The sequence below is a fragment of the Biomphalaria glabrata genome, chromosome 1, assembly GCF_947242115.1.
Source record: "Biomphalaria glabrata chromosome 1, xgBioGlab47.1, whole genome shotgun sequence".
Classification (NCBI taxonomy): Eukaryota; Metazoa; Mollusca; class Gastropoda; family Planorbidae; genus Biomphalaria; species Biomphalaria glabrata.
The window spans coordinates 27591641-27618963 of NC_074711.1; the positions used below are offsets into that span (position 1 = coordinate 27591641).

The following is a 27323-nucleotide window of genomic DNA, read 5'->3' on the forward strand; positions in this document are numbered from 1 at the left end:
TGTTTTTTTCCATTTTTTTTTTATGTTCCTCTCGCATTGCAGGTTATTACACCCTAGCCCAAACCATTCACCAGACGGCTGGGATGGTAGCGGGGAGGATTCGAACCCAGAACCATCAAGACGACAGTCGGAGAGAATACTGCACGACAACGCAGCCATCCACACCAGAGAAGAAATGTAAGAACTTTAAAGTCAGACGAAACAATTTGTAAACTAGGGTCACAATGAACTGTCATCGATCCATCATGGACTGAAACATGTGGCTGCCAAAAGTCTAGGGGCTTGGTTTGACGACTAGGGCTTGGTTTGACGACTAGGGCTTGGTTTGACGACTAGGGCTTGGTTTGACGACTAGGGCTTGGTTTGACGACTAGGGCTTGGTTTGACGACTAGGGCTTGGTTTGACGACTAGGGCTTGGTTTGACGACTAGGGCTTAGTTTGACGACTAGGGCTTGGTTTGACGACTAGGGCTTGGTTTGACGACTAGGGCTTGGTTTGACGACTAGGGCTTGGTTTGACGACTAGGGCTTGGTTTGACGAATAGGGCTTGGTTTGACGACTAGGGCTTGGTTTGACGACTAGGGCTTGGTTTGACGAATAGGGCTTGGTTTGACGAATAGGGCTTGGTTTGACGAATAGGGCTTGGTTGTCTGACCAGAAGGATATTGACTCTTCTACAGTCATTCTATAATTGTTACGACAAGGCAGCGGAAACATGTGGCATGACAAATGACATTTTTGAAAAGTTTGTATCAAACTCAATTTGAAGATCATCGTCTAAGATTCACTTGCAGAAGATTGAAGATTTAAAGTTGCCCGGTGGTTCTCAAACAAAAACTTGGTGACCCTAAAGAAGTCGCAAAAATCTACAAGTGGCCCATGTAAAAGACTTTTGACTGCGTCTAACCCTTAATAAAAAAAAGTGAAGTCCCAATTTCAGACCGGTGGTCTATAGGGCAGATGATGTAAAGGTCTCTGTGGCCCACGGTTAACGAGGACATAATGAGGCCAGCACAACGACCAACCGCCTTTACTTTTCCCCAACTAATGTTAGAGCTGGGTGGACTCAGAGGCCAATAAAGATCCGAAATTTAAAATCTCCGTCTACACCAGGATTCGAACCTGGGACCCCCGATTCGGAAGACAAGCGCTGTACCGCTCAGTCAAGTCTATATTTACAAATATGCGCAATAGAACGTTTAGACAGGATGACATATGTCAAATGCCAACAACGAGTGAAGTTGTAATCCACGTCAAAGCAAAACCTAACAGACATGACATAGTCCACCTGTGAACCTTAATGTAGTTCACCTAGCAGCGACTAATGACCTCCCCTTGATGCCTGCTACATTCACGGACCAGTAGATTGAATCAGACTATTTCCCTTTGGGGGCGAGTAAACGTATTTATTGTCTGCAACTTTTCATGTAACGATCGAAATGATTTCTGGGAAATAGGAAAAACAGTGGGAGGTCTTTTCGGATAAAATGCACTAAGTAATAAGACGAAGAACAAATATAGTCTAGTAAATAAAAGTTGGAAAGAGTTATCTTGGAGATAAAGTAGAGTACTCTCCCTACTTTACACAAACTACAACTAAAATCTTATGACCATAGACCATAGACATAAATAAATATAGACTGGAAGTAGGAAGTTATTTTTATTTGGGGGGAGTCAATATGTTTTATGTACTATATCTATGTGAAAAAAAAATGGCGGCGATTGAGCTATAAATTCTAGGACTAACATTTCAGCCAATATATACCTTTGATCTTTAGTTTTGAAAAGTGCAAAACTGCCATATTCCCAATATTTTGTCTTTGTTTTATAATCATAGACATAGGCAAATATATATAGGTTTGTGATGTGGATCTACACACTTATCTTTTCCCAAATATTTCCGATAATAATTTGTTCTTTATCGTCCAGTCTATATATATATATGTCTATGCCATAGACATATATCTCTCTCTATATATATATAGACTGGACGATAAAGTAAAAATTATTATGGGAAACATTTGGGAAAAGATAAGTTTGTATGAGTTATACAGCAGTTATGAGCAGTGTACAATTAAAAGTATTTATAGTTTGTTTTTTTCAGCCATAACCTATATACCCCTAGAATTCTAAATTTTTTATATGCCATGTTTTTTTTTTTACTATTAAATTTACATAATTAAAATAATTATAAATAGTTTTAAATACTAGATTTAGATCTAGTCTATATAAATACTATAGTAAAAAAATACTACTTACTAGTAGTACTATACTACTATACTATACTATAAACTATAATTGTAATCTGTATAGTCTAGTCTATAGTCTATAGTTAGTATATAAATAGTCTAGGACTAGATTGTCACTAGATCTATAATCTATACTTATACTAGATCTAGTCTATAGCCTGCATGCATAGATGATAGACTGACTAGTTTAATAGTTAGTAGTAAAAAGTATGAAAAGTATTAGACCTAGTTATTACAAATATTAGTCATATTTTAGATTTAGATCTATCAATATTAAATTAGTGACAGTCACAGTCACAGTGATACTGAATTATTCTCACTTACTGAATGAAACTAAAAGTTACTGTGTATAATATTCATTTTTTTTTAAACCTTTAGAATTTATCCTTGGCCTATCGTACTACGAACATTAGAGCACGTTCTGCTCATTTTCTTTGACTTTTTTGACTAAAAACTAATTCTAACAATTTGAATCGATAAGACGACCGCCATACATTAATAAAGAAGCCATGTCAACAAACATAGATCCACATCACAAACCTATATATATTTGCCTATGTCTATGATTATGAAACAAAAGCAAAATATTGGGAATATGGCAGTTTTGTACTTTTCAAAACTAAAGATCTTAATTATATATTGGCTGAAATGTTAGTCCAAGAATTTATAGCTGAATTGCCGCCATTTTTTTTTCACATAGATAGAGTAGGCCTACATAAAACCTATTTGACTTCCCCCAAATAAAAATAACTTCCTACTTCCAGTCTATATTTATTTATGTCTATGCTTATGACATTAAAACTTCCGAAGTAAATGTATAGATTTTGAAACCATTGACAAAATATAGTCATTTCATGTGTGTTTCCTACCTACGTGTTTATAGACTTCAATGAAAGGTTGCATAAAAGAGACAGAAATATTCAAATGGAGATAGTTTCATTTTTAGAAAGTAGCTGGGGCTATAAAGATGTTTAAATATATAGAACAATATTTTGTAATGTAATGAAATTATGCAAAAATATATTATACTTTTTGTTTATATATTTTTTTTTGGACTATAATGTGTAAAACAATTTTCTTTATTCATGTAAAATACATTATGTGTATTAATGTATAATACAATATTTGTATTCATGTATAATACACTAGGTGTACACTTGTAAACCAACAAATATGAGTGAAATAGATAAAACGTTACGGCTTCACCCTATACTTATTGCGTATCAGAGAACTCTAGTTCCTGTCTAGACTCACCAGAGCACCATCCATAGACTCGATCCAGTTTTCTATGTCCTCAAAATCTCGGCATTTCCAGTGAAACCTCAGAGACTCGTGGAGCGACTGTCACGTGTCATAACCAGATAATTACTTCCACTCTTGTCTTTCTGTTCAAGAAAAAAAAAAAGCATTCATCCTACTTGGTAGATGTTCAAATCAATACGAAAGACCATGAGAGTAAAGAGATATATGTTCGAAATCAATTGGAAAAACCAGGAGAAGATCTGAAGTACATGTCATCAAAAAGAAGCATTATGCGGAATATGCGCTACCTTTATGCTACACATGAATGATTTTAAAAACATTATGACATACTCTTGAATTTTCCATAAGCCCAACAAATAGTCACTGAATGTCACTTCATAGCACTTTGCGACTCGAGCTTATAACCTTACAATAAATATTTTATATATTTATTTATTTTAGCGCGTAAAATAAAGAGCACTGGATTTTTTGTTCTGATTCTTGAAATGAGTTTTTTTTTTCTTAGTTTTATTTATTTTATTTTTTATGTCAACACCGGGGTCAATAGGCAAGGCCGCTAACTCTCATGCAACATCACTTCTTGTACACAAAGGAGTTCTTGTCCTTGGTGCTGAAGTTTTTTTTCAACTCGAGCTTCCGGTTACTTTTTTTTTCCGCGGACTGGACAGAAAAAATGCTTCTTTTTTTTTTTACTTCTTTATTCTTTAAAGTAGGTTCAACATTTTACTTTAATCCAATTAACAAAGTTGTCTAACAAAACTTGTCATTTCCTGTTCATACCCACAAATTGGACAAGAATACTTTCCTTAAGGAATACGAAAAAATTGTCGCAAGACCGAAGCAGAGCTTATGACCTATTTATCAAAGGGTGGGACTACTACTAAAGTTCACTATAAACTCTCTCTCTCTCTTATCGTTTTCCTTCGTCTTTGTCTGAGAGAGAGAGAGAGAGAGAGAGAGAGACTTTACATCTAACGTACATAATTGAGAGACAGTAAAGTCTATATTTTAGACTGTAGACCAAAGACTTTTCATCATGTATATAACTGTCACCTTCTAATTGACTTTCTCTCACATGTTCTTATCGTCTGCTCCAGAGAACTACTTATTTCGTTTCAGACTCTAGTCATTAATATACAAGGGAATTCTTTCTCGAAACAAATTAATAACATCCTTGTTAAACATAATATGTACACCTATGTTGATGCATGAAAGGAGGTTTTGGAAGGTGAGTAGTGGCTTTAAAGATGATCCTGAAAGGTGGGGCGGGTACATAAGGAAATCCAAACATGGCGACCATTAAATGTTTTACATCTCCGCTCCTGAACGCATGGGGGTGGTGTGGTGACAGAATGGTTGCTTGACGTCTAAACCAATGGGTCTCCAATTTGAATCACGGTGAAAACGTATTTTGAACTTTAAACTTCAAGTTTTAGAACGCTCATTAGTCCCCCTAATTCCAATGGATACCTGACGGCAGCCACGTGACACCCTCGTTAAGAAAGTCTGAAAAGAGTACAAACCCACACATCTACTCGCACATTCAAACTTACATATTCACTCACACCCACCATACACTCGCACATTCACATCCACAGTCACACCAAGACTTTGACTCAGCTTCCATATAGAAACTCACTTGTATCTGAAGTTTTTATTTATTTATTTCATACAAAGTACGTTATAATATATATGTTGTTTTGTGCGATGACGACTCACCCAAGAGAAAAGTATCCGCTGATTGCTGTTAGTTAAAGATATCGGCTTGGCTGAGCTCAACATTCAAGAGAAGAATATCATTGACAGATTCTCAATCTTTATTGATTTAGTAAGACAAACACAATCTTATACACATAAAGGGAATACTTACCACAAAGCGCTAATATCCAATCTTCTCAGGAAACTATACAGTCAGTGAATGAATGAAGTTTCATTTGTCTGCACCCCCCATAAATACTGACATTTTGTTCTATTTGTACTCACACGTATACACTTTATAAATGTTGGCCAGCGTGCGCCTTTCCTTTGCCAATTTATACCGGAATAAACGCCAGATTTATTTTTGTTATTAGACTTCTGGTTTGTTGAATGTATTTAGTAAACCTACAGGGACATCCTAATCACTTCAGACAAATTTCTATAGGAAAAGTTAATTTGAGCCTATCTCTGATGCTAAAAGTCCAGGGGAGCTTCTGTACTTTCTAAACAAAGCTTATGTTTGTTTGTCAGTCTGTCATTAACGTTACGTATAGTGATGTGTACATCGTGCGCAATGATATCTAGCAGATGTTGACACCAATATGAAGATAAAGTAAACAGAAGGCAAACAAACAAACGCGGGCCAAAAAAAGAGTACTACGTTTCGTTAAAATCTAAAATTTCATGAAAATAAATGTGGCTACGCCCATGCCTGTGGTAATCAGGTTTGAAACTGAACGTGCTAAGACTTCAATACAGGGCCGTACAATGCAAGCCTGTGCTGCTGCCCCCCCCCCCCCGTGCCTCAAAATTAAAGGGGCCTCCAAATGTCAAATTTTATACTAAATATAAGTAACAAAGATCTAACTGACTGAATGATTCACCTACTAATTCTCCCACTTGTTGTAGACGAAAACACAAATACAAATTAGCCTGTCATTAATTACCTTGAACAACTAAGCTCTTTTCACGATCAAAACGGTAGCGGTTGAATCTCCGGAAGACGATGAATCTTCGGAAGACGATGAATCTCCGGAAGACGATGAATTTCCGGAAGACGATGAATCTCCGGAAGACGATGTATTTTTTCGCAATTTTATCCCAAAGCGTTTTCATAAAGCCGACCTACAAATGTGTAAAAAGTTCACAATGTGACTTCCGCTTTAATCACACAACGTTTTTTTATGCGAAAACTTTATTCGTTCCTGTTTTTAAGTTTCTACACATTCTTCTTCGTTTTGTTTTCTGATGGTGTAGACACGTCACTAAAACCACATTGATATCTCTTTAGACATGTCCTCCTTAGTAGCTTGCAAACCCTTCATGGGCTCATCATAGAAACTGGAACTTGGGCACTGGGTGGACATGGATCTCGAAAACGGCTTTAAGGATTTTCAGAAATTTGTTAATGTATGTATATGTTTGTGGAAGGAAACTAGCTAATTGGCCACATAGGGAAAACTCTGGTTTGACCGTTATGATTTGTCGAAATTTAATCATCGCAAATTTAAATTTTATCTGGTGATCTATATGTTGAACACAAGTCACTGGAAATTCCCGCATGTATGTAGTAGAGAGTTAACTAAACAATGAGACGTTCATGAACATTTGGCGCACCGTCTTCTGTCTAGAAAACTAATACACTTCTTCAATATACAACATCAATAGTATAGCATAAACTAGCTTCTATAGGCCTGCCTTATCTTTAACTAGATCCAGTATTCTAGTCTAGACTGCTCTTTTAATTATTCTAAGTCTTGATCTATATCCCCAAACTAGCATCTTCTATGCCACATCTCTAATTCAATCCAGTATTCTACTGTTTTTTTATGTTTTTAAGTCTGGATCTATATCACCAAACTAGAATTGTATATACTCTGGGTATATTCTGGGTGTTTCGGGGGAGGTAGAGGAGATGCAAATTTTCCTTTTTTTTAATGTCATTCATGAGTTATTAAGAGCAAAGTAATCGCTCTTACACTGAACGTTATCAGCTTCATAAAGGAGGAGTTGTCTTTAAAAAGAGACAACTTTGTAACTTGTTGACTATAGAACACAGAATATCTGTCTGAAGACGTGTGTGTGTGTGTTACCTACAGTATGAAATGTGAAATCTTTAACATTTGAAACACAATCTTATTAAGAACAGATATAGATCTAGATACATTATATTCAATAGCTAGAAATAAAAATTTAAAAAAAGTGTCGCAGTGAATATGAGGGGCTATTAAAAAGTGTTTTGTTGTATTTTTTTAGGCCCATAATACACTTCCAGTTCGGTGTTGTTGTTTTGTTATGTTCATGCTCTATACATCTACAATATATACTTCAATGTCCTGGTCACTCATTGATTGTTATTAATTCTCCCACTTGTCGTGGAGGATAAAATACGAACATTTAAACTGTTATTACTTCACATATATGCATCAAAGGTTTGGATTCAGATTTCATCCTTCTAGGTGGGTAGCCAGCCAAGGACTAACAGTTGAATTGGTTAGTGTCTAAGTTGAATTTGTTAGTTACTATGTTGAATTTGTAAGTTTCTAGGTTGAATTTGTTAGTTTCTAGGTTAAATTTGTTAGTTTCTAGGTTGAATTAGTTACTTTCAAAGTTGAATTTGTTCGTTTCTAGGTTGAATTTGTTACTTTCAATGTTGTTTTTTTTTTTATTTCTAGGTTGAATTTGTTATTTTCAAGGTTGATTTTGTTAGTTTCTAGGTTGAATTTGTTATTTTCAAGGTTGATTTTGTTAGTTTCTATGTTGAATTTGTTTCTCTATTAAAGGAAAGGTCGAGTTCAAAATATCGAGCGGGTGGATGACAACAAAAGTTGCTTAAAAAAAAAACAAAAAACTTGCAGATCAAAGTTTTACAAAACTTTTAGCAGTGATTTAACAAGCACAGCATTGCCCACTTGGTCTACACACTAGAGGACTATAAAAACGATGAGATTTAACGGTGCTGATGTTTCGGGAAAAAAACAACTGTAAATCTTTCTTCATTAAACGTGATCAACATTTCTAGGTTATTGATCTATTGATTGATTTATTTTAATGTGTTTGATAACATTTAGACGTTGTCTCAGATATGATTCCTGGAGCTCTAAACGGCAATGTCGTGTTACATTCAAAATGGTAACTTCGAGTAAAATATTGTTACAAAATAAAAAATAAGTTTGCACATTGTGATTGTTTTAGGATAACTGGACTCGATACATTAGTCAGGTGGAAAATGTGTGACAATCTATTGGTACAATACCTCTATTCAACTCGTATCTTCGTGGAAACTAAAGGGCGGGCAAAACCTGGACACGGATCTCGAAAACGGATCTAACGATTTTCCTAGAGATTTGACAGTTGCTGTATATCGTTGGTAAAAGAATTACTTGCCCGTTGGTTAGTAGCCACACTTGGAAAAGTTTTGCATTTATAGTTTTTTTTTTAAAGTAAAAAAAAAATAAAATGTAAATCTGCCTAGAGAACGAGAGAATATTTATCTCAAACGGACAATAGGCCTACGTCTTCGGGTATTTTCGCATGTAGATATCATTCATTCAAAGAACGGTAGCGCACGTAGCTCTCAGTAGGCTACCACTAGTACGCTCTAGCGAGTGTACACTGCACGTGGTAGGAATGTAACAAAGGCTCGCTAACCAGTCCTAAACCCCCATCGATCCGTTCCCTAACGGGGGCCATACGGGTGGTGATGGACCCTTGCACGGGTTCGGTGGGACATTATAGGTAAATGGAGGACCCCCACGTGGGGGTCGCATGGGAGGAGGAACTCATGTCGTTGGCTTAAGGGACCGTCTACGACCAGACGGGTGTGATCACTTAGTCGCAGGGGGACTCCATACAGAGGGGTTGGTGAAGAGCCAATGCCTCATCCTGGCCACGTGATAAAATCCTTTCCCTGGTCAAGAGGTCCATAATAGGGAACCGAAAGTTCTCGGACCTAAAGGACATCTGATTCTAAGTCTAGGTCCAAATGGCTATCGTTAGAATATTATAAAGTCTAGAAGATTTCACTTAACAAGGATTTTGTTTTTCTCGAGTTTGTTTTACAGGTTTCGGATGTTCCTTCAGAGTTGAAGACAACTTACTTCCTAGTCCAAACCTCCCGTAGGACGACTGGAGGATGTGAACGGCAGGGTTTGAACCCGGGACCATCGATAAGTCCGAACGACAGTCCAGCGCGCAAACCGCACGACCAGGCAGCTATCCGATGAGACAATATGGAATCGGATAATATTATAGGTCGGGGTAAGAAGTGTCAATTTCTGTTTTATGCCTATTGTGACAGATAATAGTTTTTCTTGATAAAAACATTTTTTTTGCACAATATTTGCCATTTGTTTTTCAACCAACTATATATAACGTTTTTTATTAAAGTCTTTTTTATTCAAAACTGATTTTTTTAAAATAACAAAGCTTTTAACTTCTGCGTTGTTGATTTTTTCCTCATGCAAAATGTCGTTATATGTCTTTAATTGTTCTGTTTCATTTTTCTTGTCTGATTCGTAATAAAGAAAACGTGAGAGTTGTCTTTCTTGCATTCTCGTGTTACTAAAAATAGCCGAGACGTCGGCTCGTGTTAAGCGTCTATTGTATTCTAGTTCATTCCCGAGGCGTTCAAGTTAAAGCAAGATATGTTTTTAAAGCGTCTGTTGAATGTGATCAAAGATCAGATGGAGAAAAAAAAAACTATCCGTTGGAGAAATAAGAGAAGTTGATCTTGTTGATTTGAAACTTGAAACTATGTGGACTTGTGAGGTCGTGCTAGATGAGCTACAGTGTCAACAGTGAAATGACAGCGTCATCAAGGGGGGAGACAACTGGTTAGGAATTATTGCTTTCCTGTTGGAAATAATTCTTTCCCTTCTCTATTTGTTTCTCTCTCTCTCTCTCTCTCTCTCTCTCTCTCTCTCTCACACACACACACACACACACACACACACATACACTTAATCTCATGCCTTTATTATCTCGCTCTCACTTCTCTTTGTCTCTTCTTTCTTCTCTTCTTCTTGTCTCCATCTCTTTTTCTCTCAGTTTTCTTTCCATTTAATTCTATTTGTTTCCATTTTTCTAATGTTCTCCTCTCTTTCTCTTTTTCACTCTCTTCTTTTCTCTTTCTCTCACTGCTTTAGTTTTTTATCCATTTTCTGTCTTTCTTCAGTCTTTCTCATCCCTCTCTTTTCTCTCTCCCGTTTGACCCTTGCGTATCCTCTTTCTCCCCGCATCCTTATCCTCTCTTTCTTTCTCTTATCTTATACATAACTTACAGGTTTTCCTTTCAACAAATGAAGACACATAACGTGTATTTGTGTGTTCATTTAGTCAAGCGTGGACTTAAAGACTTAAACTTATTTGTATCTGGTCGATTCAGGGCTATCAGCTCCACGCTCTAATGGCACCAGAGAAGAAGAGACACGTGTACGACTTTGTCCTAGCATATGGAATAAGTGCCTTTAGGTTTGATTTCATACTAACTTAAGAAAAGTCTTTCTTCCTGTTACTCTCTCTCTCTCTCACACTCTCTCTCTCTCTCTCACTCTCTCTCTCTCTCTCTCTTATTCTTCCTCCTTTCGTCTGTTTATGTCACTCCTTCCTTATCTATCAATCTTTCACATGGTTCGCAATGTAACTAGTTCAACTGTGATGTGTACGCAGCATGTCCATGTTTTAACATGTACTTCACTAAATCAACTGGACGCATGGGTCATCTATCAGATCGGGTCATGACCTGCTAACTAGTGTAAACAAAAAACGCAAACTAAAACTCTATGGTCATATTAAAAGGTCTTCGTGGCTCGATAAGACCTTCCTTCAGGGAACAGTACCAGGAATACGAGAGGCTGACATAGATAACGATGGGAGGACAACATAAAAGAATGGACGGGCCTGCCATTGAAAGAGGTTCTAAACAAGGCAAAAGACAGAGAGGAATGGAGAAAGACGTTTGACAAATCTTGCGTGGTGCCCCAACTGTCCAACAGACAAAGGGATAGGTGAAGGTGAAGTGATATCAGAACGATATGTGTTGATTCCATGTAGGCCTACCTATCTTCCGGGGCTCAATATCTCACAAAAAAATACAAAATTAAAGCATTTAAAATACCTAATTTAAGAGTTTCTCGTGCAGCTGTACTTTAGTGAGCCTAAGTTTTAATCAAAATATTTTAAACTTTTTCAAAAACAAAAACATTCAACCAAAGCAGCAAAATTTTTGACGCACCTTTTACTCAGATTCTGAGCACATATACCATGATAGTAAAACATAGACAAAACTAGTAAACACGTACTGCAAAATGTAAATAGATAAATAGATAGATAGATAGATAGATAGATAGATAGATAGATAGACAGACAGACAGACAGACAGACAGATAGACAGATACAGATAGACAGATAGATAGATAGATAGATAGATAGATAGATAGATAGATAGATAGATAGATAGATAGATAGACAGACAGACAGACAGACAGACAGACAGACAGATAGATAGATAGATAGATAGATAGATAGATAGATAGATAGATAGATAGATAGATAGATAGATAGATAGATAGATAGATAGATAGATCACATTAAATACATTGACCAAAATACCAAAATGCATAGATCAAGATATCAAACATTTACACCAAGATGCCTAAATCGTAGACCAAGAACTAAACTCACTGATCTAGATAACAAATACATAGATCAAGATATCAAACGAATACATCAAGATACCAATTATATATTTCAAGATATCAAGCCTTTGCAACAAGCTACCAAACACATCTGCTTCACGTGTACAAAGTTGTCCTCAGTGACCATCTTGAAAATAAATAAAAAATGCAAGAAAAAGGAAATGTGTCATTGAAGTGCTTGGCTAAATGTCGGCTATAATATCTTTTCTTATAAATTACAGACGTTTCTTCTTAGCAAAAGATTAATTACGTCCTACGCTTACCCCTGTGTTAATCTAGTCTCGCATGTTAATAAGAGACTTAAACTCTCCTAAGTCATTGGTTTTACTGGCTGATTCAGACAACCCGTTCCATGTTTTAATGGCACTAAGGAAGAAGAGCACTTAGTCCGTGAGTCGTAGCATATGGAGTAGGAAATCTGACTCTATCTTTGTGACTTTCTCGGTATTTTATATGATTGTTGTTTTTTTTTTGTTTTTTTTTTTTTTGTTGTTGTTTTATATGTATAAATTTTGGTTTAGTATTACATTTACTATTGCTACTTTACTTTTTAGTCTTCTGTCCTGAAGTGTCTCCAAATTTTGTGATTTTTCTAATGGTGCTATTCTAATCAAATAGGTGTATTTCTTTGTGTGAGTATTCATTTTTGTAAGTATTGATTTATGCTACAAGGTATTGAACTCAAGACATTAAAAGAAAACAAGGTCAAACGTGTGGGAGGGAAGGGAAGAGCATGAACAGTACATGACCTTCAGATGATCTGTTTTGTGGTTTTCTTCTTTTGATTTTGATTTTATCTCTGCGTGGATTTCTCTAGAGCCTAGAGGGCAATAATTTGTCCAGATTCAGACCATTTTTTTTATTGGATTGAACCTTTTCATCTGTAGTCAAGAACACGTTGATTTTGTGTGTTACCCTACTGCAATAAACTGACTTCATTTCTGAAGTAACAATTTGATTTCGTGTGTTACCTTACTGCAATAAACTGACTTCATTTCTGAAGTCACACTTTGATTTCGCGTTGTATTTTTTTGTATAGCTAAGGTATGGTCTCTTAGCACTTGATTCATGCACTAGTGAGTAGACTTAAGACTTAGGCTCTGTACCATGTCTCTATATCGGGAACAGTAAGTGACTTACCACTAAAAGTGACTAAACATAAACACATTGCAAACATACGAGCTCTTTAAGAGAAGACTACCAACAAACACGTAGCAAACATACGAGCTCTTTAAGAGAAAACTACCAACAAACACGTCACAAACTTACAACTTCTTTAAGTAGAAGAGTCATCTTCTTACAGTGTTTTTATTTCCACCTACACAACATACAATGTTTTGTTGTTGTTTTTTCACCAAACTGTCTGCTTTCAACGAAAATGCACAAAGATTTCCACGCGTTTTTTCGGCCAAGTCTGTGATATTGAGATGAAATATTTTTACCAAAATGATAAACAGACAACTGTAAGAAGTTAAGAAATGTAACTTATTATAAATGACAAAGATGACAGTGTGGTCAATATCTCAACTCATTTTTAAATTAGTTTGGATACAGACAATATTTTGTAAAGCAAGTAAAAATAGAATCGACTGAATTTTACTACAAGAGACTATGAGACAAGAGATCTTGAGAAGAGAGACTATTATTATTGTTATTATTATTGACATTGTTTTCGTATTGAGATTTTCATATATGGTATAAATATAAACAGCTAACGTAATGGCGTATCCGGTATATAGAAGAGGCGCCACTGGTGTGAGGGATTTGATGAGCGACAATTGCGCCCAGAAACATCTCTTGAGAAAAGTAAAGAATACAAGTTGTTATGAAACCTCAGCAACTACTCGTTGAGATATTTACTCGGCCAATGGTAGAGTCTTTGAATTAGACGTCCTCGACATCGATTATTTTATTCATTAATTTCTAAATCTCTCTCTTAATTATCTAATATTCGTCCTTTGGATCCCTTAGAGCGTCTCTACATTTGTCCATATCGCATTTCTCTTCTTTTTATATGTATTTAATTACTTAAAGAGTGTTGACCCTGTCTTAAAATGTAACAAGAGAATACAAAAAAAAATAATTTAAAAAACAACAAAGGCTTATTCTAGGCGTAGTTTTATCGATTAGTTTGGATCATTCATGTAATTAAGTTTGTAATAGATCTAGACTTAGACTAACAATAAATCTATGCGATAACAAATATTTTATCAATTTCATGCTTTTAGCTGTAATCTTATCAGATGTCTGAACCAGTTGGGAAAGGGGTTGGGGGATTAAGAAGAAGGTATCTGGATTAATATTATCGTGATCGCTTTAAAAATCTATTTATAAAAAAAAATTGAACGACCAGGATTCGAACTCAATGGCTCTAGCCTCCCTAATCCTACATACTAACCATTGGGCCAAAGAAATGTTCATGAAAATTAAAGATTTTATAGTAATCTAATTTAAGTTTCAAACTTTAAAGCAAAGTATATAAACTTATATCGCCACATCAGTCAGGTAAAATTTTCTGTCCCTTGTTCGAGATACCAAACAAAATAATAAATTACCCATGATTCTTGTTTTGTCAGTTAAAAGAAATAAGTGTGCAAAACTTCAGTTTCATGCGAGATTGGGTGTAGGAGAAATAACGTGTACAAACTTTTTACCAGACAGACAGACAGACAGAGTTGATATTAGCTTTGTAAAAAAAAAAAAGAAAAAAAAAAGGAGCAGATTACTGTGTTTAAAATTCAGAGTGAAAATGTTCATTGACATCTATAGCCTATGGGCCTATGGCTCTGGTCTAGTGGACATGTGTGTGTGGGAGGGAGGGAGAGAGAGTATCTGGAAGAAGTTTTTCCGTGATGTCCTTAGGATCCCCAAAGTTAATGAGACTATGAAACAATAAGACTAAGAGATCTTGATTCTTAACTTGTGTGACGTGACTCTTAAGAGTGGAAATCTGGGACGCAAGGTGTGTGTTAAAATTTGTAAGTAATTGTCTAGCTGCAGTTTCATAAACTTACTTTGTATCATGTAAGCAAGGTCTTAAAAATCTCTCTTCTCTGGAAGTTAAGTGATTCTAACAGGGAGAGAAGACTAAGCAAGAAATAAGGCGAGACTAAGCGAGAAATAAGATAATGCGATAAATAATACGAGACTAAGCGATAAATAGGATGAGACTAAGCGAGAAAAGAGTTAGGATTAACTTTATAGGCCTAAGGAAACAAGACTATCTTTAAACGTATCGAATATAAATGTGTCCATGATTTGTTGATGTTCTCGTTTAACAGATTGGTCGAGTTTCACATAAAGACAAGTTTAACAGATTGGTCGAGTTTCACATAAAGACAAGTTTAACAGATTGGTCGAGTTTCACATAAAGACAAGTTTAACAGATTGGTCGAGTTTCACATAAAGACAAGTTTAACAGATTGGTCGAGTTTCACATAAAGACAAGTTTTTGTCATTGCGGTTGACTTTTGTCCATGTGTACCATTAGGGTAATTGTGTTCATTAAAATTCACTTTTGTCGTGTAAGCTTCGCTTTTGTCGTGTAAGCTTCACTTTTATCGTGTAAGCTTCACATTTGTCGTGTAAGCTTCACTTTTGTCGTGTAAGCTTCACTTTTGTCGTGTAAGATTCACTTGTGTCGTGTAAGATTCACCTGTGTCGTGTAAGCTTTACTTTTGTCGTGTAAGCTTCACTTTTGTCGTGTAAGCTTCACTTTTGTCGTGTAAGCTTCACTTTTGTCGTGTAAGATTCACTTTTGTCGTGTAAGATTCACTTGTGTCATAAGAATTTGTTGCATCCCGATAGACTTAATTAAATCCCTAGTCATTAGAAACCATCGAGACCATTGCTGTTGGTGAATGGACAGAGATGAACGACGATGTTGAAGGACCAAGAAATGTCCAGTCTCTCAGTTCATTGGGAGAGGAAGGACCAAGAAATGTCCAGTCTCTCAGTTCATTGGGAGAGGAAGGACCAAGAAATGTCAGTCTCTCAGTTCATTGGGAGAGGAAGGACCAAGAAATGTCAAGTCTCTCAGTTCGTTGGGAGAGGAAGGACCAAGAAATGTCAAGTCTCTCAGTTCATTGGAAGAGGAAGGACCAAGAAATGTCCAGTCTCTCAGTTCATTGGGAGAGGAAGGACCAAGAAATGTCAAGTCTCTCAGTTCATTGGGAGAGGAAGGACCAAGAAATGTCAAGTCTCTCAGTTCATTGGGAGAGGAAGGACCAAGAAATGTCAAGTCTCTCAGTTCATTGGGAGAGGAAGGACCAAGAAATGTCAAGTCTCTCAGTTCATTGGGAGAGGAAGGACCAAGAAATGTCAAGTCTCTCAGTTCATTGGGAGAGGAAGGACCAAGAAATGTCAAGTCTCTCAGTTCATTGGGAGAGGAAGGACCAAGAAATGTCAAGTCTCTCAGTTCATTGGGAGAGGAAGGACCAAGAAATGTCAAGTCTCTCAGTTCATTGGGAGAGGAAGGACCAAGAAATGTCAAGTCTCTCAGTTCATTGGGAGAGGAAGGACCAAGAAATGTCAAGTCTCTCAGTTCATTGGGAGAGGAAGGACCAAGAAATGTCAAGTCTCTCAGTTCATTGGGAGAGGAAGGACCAAGAAATGTCAAGTCTCTCAGTTCATTGGGAGAGGAAGGACCAAGAAATGTCAAGTCTCTCAGTTCATTGGGAGAGGGCTAGGAAATGTGTAGTATAATAAAATAAATTATAACCTCGAAGATCTTAGATCAATGATCAACACTTACATAAAACTAAGTTTTAAATGAATATTGGTTTTAGTCTACTTACTAGTACAAAACATGTAGCAGTATATGCTCGTCATAGGACGGCTGGAACCCAAACGTTTCAAAAGCACTAAATGGCCAGTCAATAAGTGGAGATGTTGTCGCACTCCTAAACACATGCACGCATATTTACTTGACACTTAGAAATCCTTGTTAGAACTGAACAATCCATACGAAGGCCGATCACAGATCAAAACGAAGCTAAAATTCTTAAAAGGTCTGATTACAAGGAACCTGACGATTAAAATCTCTACTCGGTCTTGATAAGCAGACATTTAAAACAGTACTACAACTTCAGCACTAGTGAATGCTTTGGGAGGGGGTGGGGGACACGAGGCCTGCTGCATATCAGGTTTCAAGGAAAGTTAACTCTCATAAGGATGTTATCGTCACTATGGCCTGTGATAGGTCAAATAGTTTTTCGTTAAATATACAAATAAAATAAAACACTTATCATAGATAACCTTGTTTGTTGTGCATCAGACTGCTTTGAGGAAAATATCTGAGAGGGGTTCCCGGGCGGTGAGAAATAATCCATAAAACCGGAAACAATTCCTCTTCCTAAACATATCTAAGAAAAAAAAATGCTGATAGGATAACTGTAAGTCTAAACAATTCTAGGGAACCACTGGCATATATTCCAATATTTGCATTTCGTTTACGACATTTCAGGTCGCTCTATTGCCAAGGAGACTAGATTGTGATAGACGAACAAACTTTCTACCAGTTTGTGTCTTGAGGAGTCGATCGTTGATGTTATCAGTGGTAGGCGACAGGTTGGAGTTATGGAGGGAGAGATAACTCAGGGCAGAGCTACCATCCAATGAAACCACCAACATGGATGTCAAACACGTTTGAGGCCCTTTGAAATAGTTGTTTCCCCTTAATCGTAGAACCAGTGGCGTAGCCGCAAAAAAAACAACAAAAAAACATCGCCACCATTCCTCCCTCGTTGATCAATCCCATCATACAGTTAGAACGTATGTCACGTGGCTGCTTAGCTTTAGCATGAAATAAAACGCCTTTAGTGAACAGCACACAAATACTTTTTAAACTAATAGAACCTCTTTCAATGGCAGGCCCGTCAATGGAAAGAGGTTCTATCCAATCCAAAAGAGAGGGTTGGAGAAAGACGGTTGAAACATCTTGTGTGGTGCCCCAACGGTCCCACAGACTAACGGATAGATGAAGGTGAAGGCGTATGTACGGGAAAGTACTGCACATGGATACTGTCATACACCTTAATACATTAGGATTTATTTCCCTTTTCTATATAAAAACACAACGAAGTAATTAAGTAACTTAGCGTTTAATTTTTATTTTATTGATTCCTGTGTTGTCATTGACAAGGAATAATTGTGCAAAGTTTCAACTTAATCCGAGAACGTGGGAGAACAAAACGTGTAAAAGACTCCTGCCAGCAAGACAAACAGACAGACAGACAGACAGAGAGAGCTAAGTAAGCTTTGGAATCATTCACTGTTTCTCTATCTACCAGGTTAGTATATGAGTGTCCAGGAATGACCAGAGACAATGCCTGGACAGAGAAATGTGAATTATGAAATAGAAAAATGCCCCTCAAAAATATCATGAACATAAATCGAAGACATCGGCATCAATTGACTTTGAATCCCGTCAATACCAGGTATGAAGCTTCCGTGACACCTGTAAACTGATAGGCCGGTTACTTGGAGACATGTTATACCCCAAAATATTCGCTATTTTCGAGATAAAATAAACAAACGCTACATTGTTCTTCACTGTTGTATGAACATCTCCAAGAGTTTCTCAGATGATTGACTTGTCAACCAAACGAAAACGCGCCATGTCTCGGGTACATTTAAATCGTCTTCCACCAAATTACACATTTGTTGTGCAGCTAGACTCATTCTCAGTAATGCCTTGAATATCAACATAAAAAAAAACTTCATTACATGAAAGCTTTTGCTAAAGACATGAATACAGTCACGTCACATATGCCTACGTTGAAAAGATATTCTAAAATGTTTAACTCATACATTTGATACATATTTTACTTTTTGTTTTTCCTGACGTAGATGAGAGCTGCCGTATAGATCTAGAGAGGCAAGATGGAGGACGAATGATGAGCACTCAGCGGCTTCCTTCTTCATAAGTTTATAAAATGTTTACTTTCTCTTGGACGGGAACAATAAACATCTTTCTTTATATCTTCCTCTCTCTCTCTCTCTCTCTCTCTCTCTCTCTGTTACATGAGATTTAACGTTCCCGTGTACCAGGTATAACAGCAAAAAACGGGGGAGGGGGGGGGCTCACTGGAATAGTAAATACCTGAACTTATGGTCGGGGATGCATCTGTCAAAGACATGTCATGACATGCGTATACGCGTTTGTTGACTTTGATGTTAATGGTAACTAGGGTAACATACATGTGTGGAGAAACACAAACTAGAAATCTAGGCTATACTGTAGATAGATAAACAGAGATATATGTTGTGTCTTGACGTATCTGTCATTGTTCATCTCTCAATCTATGTCCAGAACCAAATCTTAAGACCCTTAGAGAAGACCGACACCAGGTTCTAAGTAGTTTTATAAAGTCCAAACTTCCTGTAACTGTTTTATGCACCTCTTTTTACAATGGTTCATTTGAAACAGTTATATTATAAATGTAACAATGTTAAGTTGGATTCTGTCATAAGCTATAAGTCGAGATACTGAAGTAAATTACTTCAACATTGTCCAATTAGATGTCGGTGTAGCAAGTAGCTGTGGACATTTCTATTTCGTGCATATGACGTCGCAGTAGAATCCAGACTATTCCAGACTAACAATTTTAAAAAAAGAATTTATAAAAATAAAAAAGTGGGAAAGACCTGAATTCGAACTCATGGCTCAAGCCTCTTCAGGCCAACGCTGTAACAACTCTACTAGAGAAGAGTCTATGAATATGTAAGATTGTATACTTATTTATTGTTTCTATTTCATGTGTGTGTTCACTAAGCCTAAGACGGCAGCCTAAGGGGACTAATTCAGCTAATACCACTACTTCAATCAAGTACTATTTCTTTTTTTTTTGTATTGATGCTTGTGTTGTCAGGTAAAAGAAACAATTGTGCAAAATTTCAACTTAATCCGAGATTAGGTGTCGGAGAACTAACGTGTACAAACTTTTGGCCAGACAAACAAACAGACACACAGACATGGTGAGTTGATATTAACTTGATATAAGCTTTGGCAAAATATTTGAGTGAAAAAAGTCGATAGAGCACCAATCTATGTACCAGATTAACTCACATTAGAACTAGGACAAACGACTATTCCCATTTGATTAGAGTAACACGTTTAGTAAAATGACTAAATTTAGAAAGCCTTCAGGACTAACACGTAAAGTAGCTATAATACATAACACACTGAACCGTAATTACAAATACAAAAGCAAATACTCAAAAAGACGCAAAGATAAAGGCAAATTCCTCGTTCCATATGATAGGACAAATTCGTACAAGTGCTCCTTCTTCCCTAGTGCTATTAGAGCATGGAATGGATTGCCTGAATCGGCCAGAAAAACCAACGACTTTTGAAAGAGTTTAAGCGGCGCCTTCGACATACAAAGCCATAGCTCTGACCAGATCGCGGCCTACGTCATCACTGGTCAGAGGCCAAGTTTATGCGTCACTGATGATGCGTGCCGTGTGTGCGAAACCACTGTGTTGCTGTGTAGTGTACATAGACAGAAAGATTTCTTTTGAAACAAATAGAATTTCATCTAAATATGATTTAGACTTTTCAAAACATTCAACATGGATTAAAACTCTAGATCTTCAGTGGTGAACAAATGTATCGTTTTGTCAAGGATCTAGATCTAGCACGGTTTAAGTCACTGATTTAACATGCATGACTACATTGAGACAAGGACAAGATGTAATCACCTTCTCTTTTGAAGTTAACTTCTGTAAGATGTAATCACCTTCTCTTTTGAAGTTAACTTCTGTAAGATGTAATCACCTTCTCTTTTGAAGTTAACTTCTGTAAGATGTAATCACCTTCTCTTTTGAAGTTAACTTCTGTAAGATGTAATCACCTTCTCTTTTGAAGTTAACTTCTGTAACTTGTAATCATGCACTTTAGACTATAGTGAAAAGTATAGACCAAATGAGAAGTATGTTTATTACAACGTCATCGAGATAAAAAAAATCTTTTCTTTCATGTTATAAAAATATCTCAAAGTCTGTATGATGGAACTACAATTGAAAAACTACAATAGCAACGTGTATACAAAAATAGTAATCCTATCATATCATAGTACTGAAAGACGAGATTGTTAGAACTGAAATAATATATCGTAACGAGTATGTGACTGGATTCCAAACGTTTGACTGACTCCAATAATAAACGCAGGACAGTTCGTGTTAGTCGGCACATTCTTGTTGATACTTGACCTTGTCAAATCACTAACCTTTACAGAAACGTATTAAGGACACAAGGTCAATGGAAAAAAAGATGCAAGAAACTACAAAGTTTGAAAGACAAGATCCAGAAGTGACTGGCCTCGCTTTCAGAAGTGACTGGCCTCGCTTTCAGAAGTGACTGGCCTCGCTTTCAGAAGTGACTGGCCTCGCTTTGGATGAGCAAGAGAGAAAAGATGTAAATCGGTCAACAGTACATTTGCAATGCCTACTGAGCTATCAGACAAGACAAAAAGGGAGGGGGCTGGAGGGGAATCTAGTGAGAATCATAGGGGTAAAGTTTGAATACATTTTAATAGCACTCCCCACCATTTCTACCCCAACCTATATGTTCAACGTTCTGCTGATACCTGGTAGCAGGCGTCTTTTTGAAGAGCGGGATTCCAGAAATCTAAAACTGACATTTCACAACAGCAATTAGCTCCAAGCAATAGAAGCACTACTTGATAGATGGGGAAACAATGACAGAACAAAAGGGAAAGAGAGTTTCGTGTGTAGCGGGAAACAAAAGATGGAGACTTACTGTAAACTTTTTTGAAAGAAAACACTCGATCCAGAGACTGCAATTACAAACCAGCTATTCAAGCAATTCATATCAAGCATTTTTTCCATGATATTTAATGTTACCAATATTGTTCTGTAAATAGCATCTGTTGTTTTATTTATTAAAAATAAAATCAAAAGTGTATGTCATGATCTTTTGTAATTGTATTTTTTTTCTTTTCATATGTGATCGGTTGAATATAACATTCCTGTTTAAAATAGAAATGACGTAATAGATTTGGTCAATGAACAGCTCAGTGATAGATTTGGTCAATGAACAGCTCAGTGATAGATTTGGTCAATGAACAGCTCAGTGATAGATTTGGTCAATGAACAGCTCAGTGATAGATTTGGTCAATGAACAGCTCAGTGACAGATTTGGTCAATGAACAGCTCAGTGATAGATTTGGTCAATGAACAGCTCAGTGATAGATTTGGTCAATGAACAGCTCAGTTTTGAGAATAAATTTGTGGGGATCGAGAATTGCGAAAATGCTATTTGTTGAAAGAAAAAAAAAGTAATACTATAGAATTAAATACATTTACTTCTAGATAGATGGGTTAAAGGCAAGAACAGACACAAAATGCAGCAGTGAGATTCATAGCAAATGAATATTCACATTTGATTAGAGTAATACCTTTATTAAAAATCGTTAAATTTAGAAACCTTTCAGGAGAGAAGTAGCAATTATACACTGGACACTGAACCATAATCTTCAACGATAGAAAACAAAAGAATACTTAATAGAATACTCAGAAAGACACAAAGATAAAGGCACACTCTTTATTCCATATGCTAGGACAAATTTTCATAAATACTACTTTCATAGTGCTATTAGAGCACGGAATGGGTTGCCTGAGTCAGACAGTAAAACCATTGACTTGATTAACATGCATGACCAGATAGGCCTAGGGACACTCGTAAGATTTAATCATCTTCTTTTTTTTAAGTAACGTCTGTATTTTATAAGATAAGATAGGATAAGATAACAAAAAATAAAGCACTAATTAGAAATGAAACATAAATTATTCAATCACTAGCATTAGCCACCGGTCAAGCCCGTTGATTTGGTCTCAGGCTATATATTCATTATTTCGCCATGGACCCGCTCCCTTTTTTCTCTTACTTATAACCTGGACCGGCCCGTAAATTCAATAATCACTCCCCCCCCCCCCAACTCTCCACCATAACAAAAAGTTTTATTTACACTATCTGAATATTTTTTCAGCTTTTGAGTTATTTCGAAATATTTGATAGGCTCTATAATTCATTAATTTTTACCTGACCTTTTTTTTTATTTCTACATCCTGCAAATCGTAATTTTCGCATAATACTCTGGCCGTACACCTGCTCCTAATGTTTTTTAAACTTTCCATAAAATGTTTCGCATTTTAGTAATACCCTTTTTGGTCAGTCTCTTCTAGTACGTGATTACGTTTCATTGGAACGGCCCGCTTTAACTCTTTCTCTCCGTAATTATTTTCCACGTTCCGATGGAATTCTTAATTTTGTCATTACTATTTTTCCCCTGTTACGATTAAGCTTGAATAACTTTCTCGTTTGTTACCAGAAAGTGTTTTATTTTGGTCTAGAATTAAAGAAGAATGCATGCCCTTTTTATAGAACACAAAGTCAAGTTTATCAAATCTAACTTCATTTAATGAGGTCAAATCAACGATGGTATCGTTAATTAGGAGAGAATGAGTTAAAACGCCCTCTCAAACACACTTCTGACCTGTCCATTGGATATCCCTTTACTCTCCCCCACCCTTTTCGCACCGCCGCCCCATCCCCTTTTAAAACCTTGCATTTTGTAATCTGTTACATCTAATTGGCAAGGTCACCTTTTATAACGCTACCCCTCCTAATTATATACTTCTTACCCCTGAAGTAGATTGCGGGTATCACTTATTTCCACCACTTTTCACGCTAGGGCTTAGGAAATAGTCCTTCATACAATCTCTAAGTATTCATCGACTTCCAGATTTTTATTGACATATTTCAAAGGCTCCCTGATGTTTTTCAGCATGAGCCTTTTTTTTTATTACTGCATCCTGTGCATCAAACACTCACATACTATTTTGGCCTCCCCCCCCTCCCATTAAACTCTCTCCTAACATAATTTTGGCCCATGATTGACAGTTTGTTACGTTGAATTAGTACGGCCCGTACAATCAAAAGTTGAAAAAAAAAAGTTCCTTTGGATAAAAACTAGCTAGAGAAAAAAATATCCGCGAAATTCAATGTAACAGACCATAAAATATTATTCTCTTTTGAGTAAATGAGTTTTTGAATCTCAAATCCAAATTTTTATTTTACCTATTTTCACAATTTTTCTTCTGGATAGTCTCAAATCTTGACAACAAAGTGACACTAACCATGGACTCAAAATCAGAGGACTGTACATCGATCTGTTTTTAAAGTAAAAAAAAGGACTAATTTAGACTTAAACATTCAAATTGGCTCACTTTCACACAAATCAAATTGGACAAGAAAACGTCCTTGGTATAAAGTATACCTCTAGTCAAGCCCTGGCATTAGTCGTCTACATCTTGTTCTAAGACACACGTAGAACTTTAAGAACAGCAAGTACACTGACTTGAGTGTAAAGTACTTTCTTCAAATAGCTCTACTCGGCTTTAGCCTGGCTTTTCTTAATGGAATCAGGACGCGATGACAAAATAACTTCCTAGAGATCGAAGTGCTGTTTACAAAAGTATTGATACAGTCTTTGTTGGTGGGAACATTCCCAGTTCTTTGTGAACAGCCCAACTCCAGGACCTAACAAGTCTCAAACCTGAAATGAGAAGCGATAGTCTAGAACCAGAACACGGCGTTCGCATTTTGGAATACTTTTTTTTTATTATTTTAGGATTCGAGAGTAAACTTATAAAATAAAACATTGCGTATTTAGGATTCGAGAGTAAACTTATAAAATAAAACATTGCGTACAATAAGCTACACGTAAAACAACAACATATTTGTATATACCCTGAACAACGATGCTGAGAGATAATGTTCTCAGGCAAGACTAGACTACCAATAACATTGTTCTGATGAATGGGGCTGCTGAAAGTGTTGACTCACTACAGCTGCGTTGGGTGGGAAGACTGATTTCTTTAAGCGAATTTAATGGAAACGGGTGTCCCCCCTTTTTTTTATTCCAAAAACTAAAATGTAAAATTCAAGCTTCAATTAGCCCTCACTGACCTACAGAAAAAACAGCTGAAAGCAATAGACTTCCGAAAAGGTAGCTGGGGAATTCTTACCAAGGCCGCTACACACAGATCTGAGACACAAAGGCCGCTACACACAGATCTGAGACACAAAGGTCGCTACACACAGATCTGAGACACAAAGGTCGCTACACACAGATCTGAGACACAAAGGTCGCTACACACAGATCTGAGACACAAAGGTCGCTACACACAGATCTGAGACACAAAGGTCGCTACACACAGATCTGAGACACAAAGGTCGCTACACACAGATCTGAGACACAAAGGTCGCTACACACAGATCTGAGACACAAAGGCCGCTACACACAGATCTGAGACACAAAGGTCGCTACACACAGATCTGAGACACAAAGGTCGCTACACACAGATCTGAGACACAAAGGCCGCTACACACAGATCTGAGACACAAAGGTCGCTACACACAGATCTGAGACACAAAGGCCGCTACACACAGATCTGAGACACAAAGGTCGCTACACACAGATCTGAGACACAAAGGTCGCTACACACAGATCTGAGACACAAAGGCCGCTACACACAGATCTGAGACACAAAGGCCGCTACACACAGATCTGAGACACAAAGGTCGCTACACACAGATCTGAGACACAAAGGTCGCTACACACAGATCTGAGACACAAAGGCCGCTACACACAGATCTGAGACACAAAGGTCGCTACACACAGATCTGAGACACAAAGGCCGCTACACACAGATCTGAGACACAAAGGCCGCTACACACAGATCTGAGACACAAAGGCCACTACACACAGATCTGAGACACAAAGGTCGCTACACACAGATCTGAGACACAAAGGCCGCTACACACAGATCTGAGACACAAAGGCCGCTACACACAGATCTGAGACACAAAGGTCGCTACACACAGATCTGAGACACAAAGGTCGCTACACACAGATCTGAGACACAAAGGCCGCTACACACAGATCTGAGACACAAAGGCCGCTACACACAGATCTGAGACACAAAGGTCGCTACACACAGATCTGAGACACAAAGGTCGCTACACACAGATCTGAGACACAAAGGCCGCTACACACAGATCTGAGACACAAAGAATATCTACTGTAGAAGACAAGCGCAGACGACGATAAGAGAACGTAGACCTCCAGCGGACAACAGCTTTGTCTGCGTTAGTTGAGATAAAATAAGCAGGTCACAACTTTGTCTTCGTTGCTATCAGAATTTCTCCTCTATCCATTAATCTTCAGACTTGAAGACAATATCTTATTATTAAATACATATCATTTTGAATATTTACAGGTTTGAAACAAATGTCAGTTCGTTCTAGAAATAACAAGATATTGGCACGGACCTATATGTTTGTGTTTTTGTGTGCGAAAAAAAATTAGCTATTTAACAAGAATATATTGATGTAAATCTATCTTTATAAGAAGATAAGGATATCGCCGTCAAGTAACTGTTTCCCCTTTTGTCAATCTGCCTGTTTGTGGGCGAGACCAAAAAAAAAACGAAGATATATAATATTTTAAAACAAATATGCGATACTGCAAGTGTTCACAAACCTGATTTATGCACACGCCAAGACGTGAACCCTCCCTATCTTTAAACAATGGTTATTATGTAAGCGCAATAAATTCTTCCTTGTGTCGCATAATCCAACACATTCTACACTGCACCATTGTAGCTCAGGATCCTATATCTTGTTTAAAGAAATGAATGCAATGTCTTAAAGCCAGGGTGTTTTTGATTATATCCAGTTGGTCTTAAGCCAGAGAATGTTCGCCATTCAATGAAAGAATTGACTGGAATCGATTCTAGCAATGATATGAAAGATAACAAGAATTCATTCAAAATAAAATTGATAGGGGAACAGGCTAGCCACCCTAATCCAGACGTCTGCTGAGTCGGGTTACGATATAAATAAACAAGCAGTGTTTCGGTGATAACTATAAATAAAGACCCCCTCACCCCACACACACACACCCACACACACACGTGTACCTTTTCATTTCTTTCATGACAAAGGGTCTCCAATATAGAGAGATACACAAAGATTGGTCAACACGCGTTCTCAATGGACCAGTGGGTGAGAAAAACGTGCCCGTATCGTGAGCTTTGATTGCATTGTCCCCGAGGATTTCACTTGTCAGATTAGACAGAAATAAATGAGCAACTGATTGCATGCGACTGACAAACGTGTTTACTCTGCGCTCAATAAGAACGCGGTCTGGGCGGCTACTGCTGGGGCACCTCGTCACAATCTTATCGTACATAATAAATATCAGTGGTTCAACAATTATTGAGGTGTGTGTCAAGTAGGATCAGGCCTGTGTCATGAAGGATCAGACCTGTGACAGTGGCGTCATCAATGAGTTTAACTTGAAAAGGGGACAATCCGTTGTTGTT

At 37.1% G+C, this 27323-nt stretch overlaps 1 protein-coding gene across 8 annotated transcripts in view; it reads right to left on the bottom strand.

The window, feature by feature from the left end:
• LOC106059561 (secretin receptor-like) overlaps nucleotides 1–27323 on the bottom strand; it is a 212499-nt gene that overhangs the window by 170251 nt on the left and 14925 nt on the right. For 2 of the 8 annotated variants that reach the window (XM_056030704.1, XM_056030711.1), the window contains exons 1-2: nucleotides 16706–17713; nucleotides 3505–3635 (exon numbers count right to left, since the gene is read on the bottom strand). The exons of 1 other annotated variant lie outside the window; for it this stretch is intronic. In XM_056030704.1, coding sequence (XP_055886679.1) covers nucleotides 3505–3519 — 15 coding nt within the window. In that variant the 5' untranslated portion in view covers nucleotides 3520–3635; nucleotides 16706–17713. Of the gene's footprint in view, nucleotides 1–3504; nucleotides 3636–5383; nucleotides 6003–16705; nucleotides 17715–26479; nucleotides 26703–27323 lie in introns of those variants that run through there. 5 more of the 8 variants (XM_056030698.1, XM_056030686.1, XM_056030695.1 and 2 more) reach the window with 5 other exon arrangements.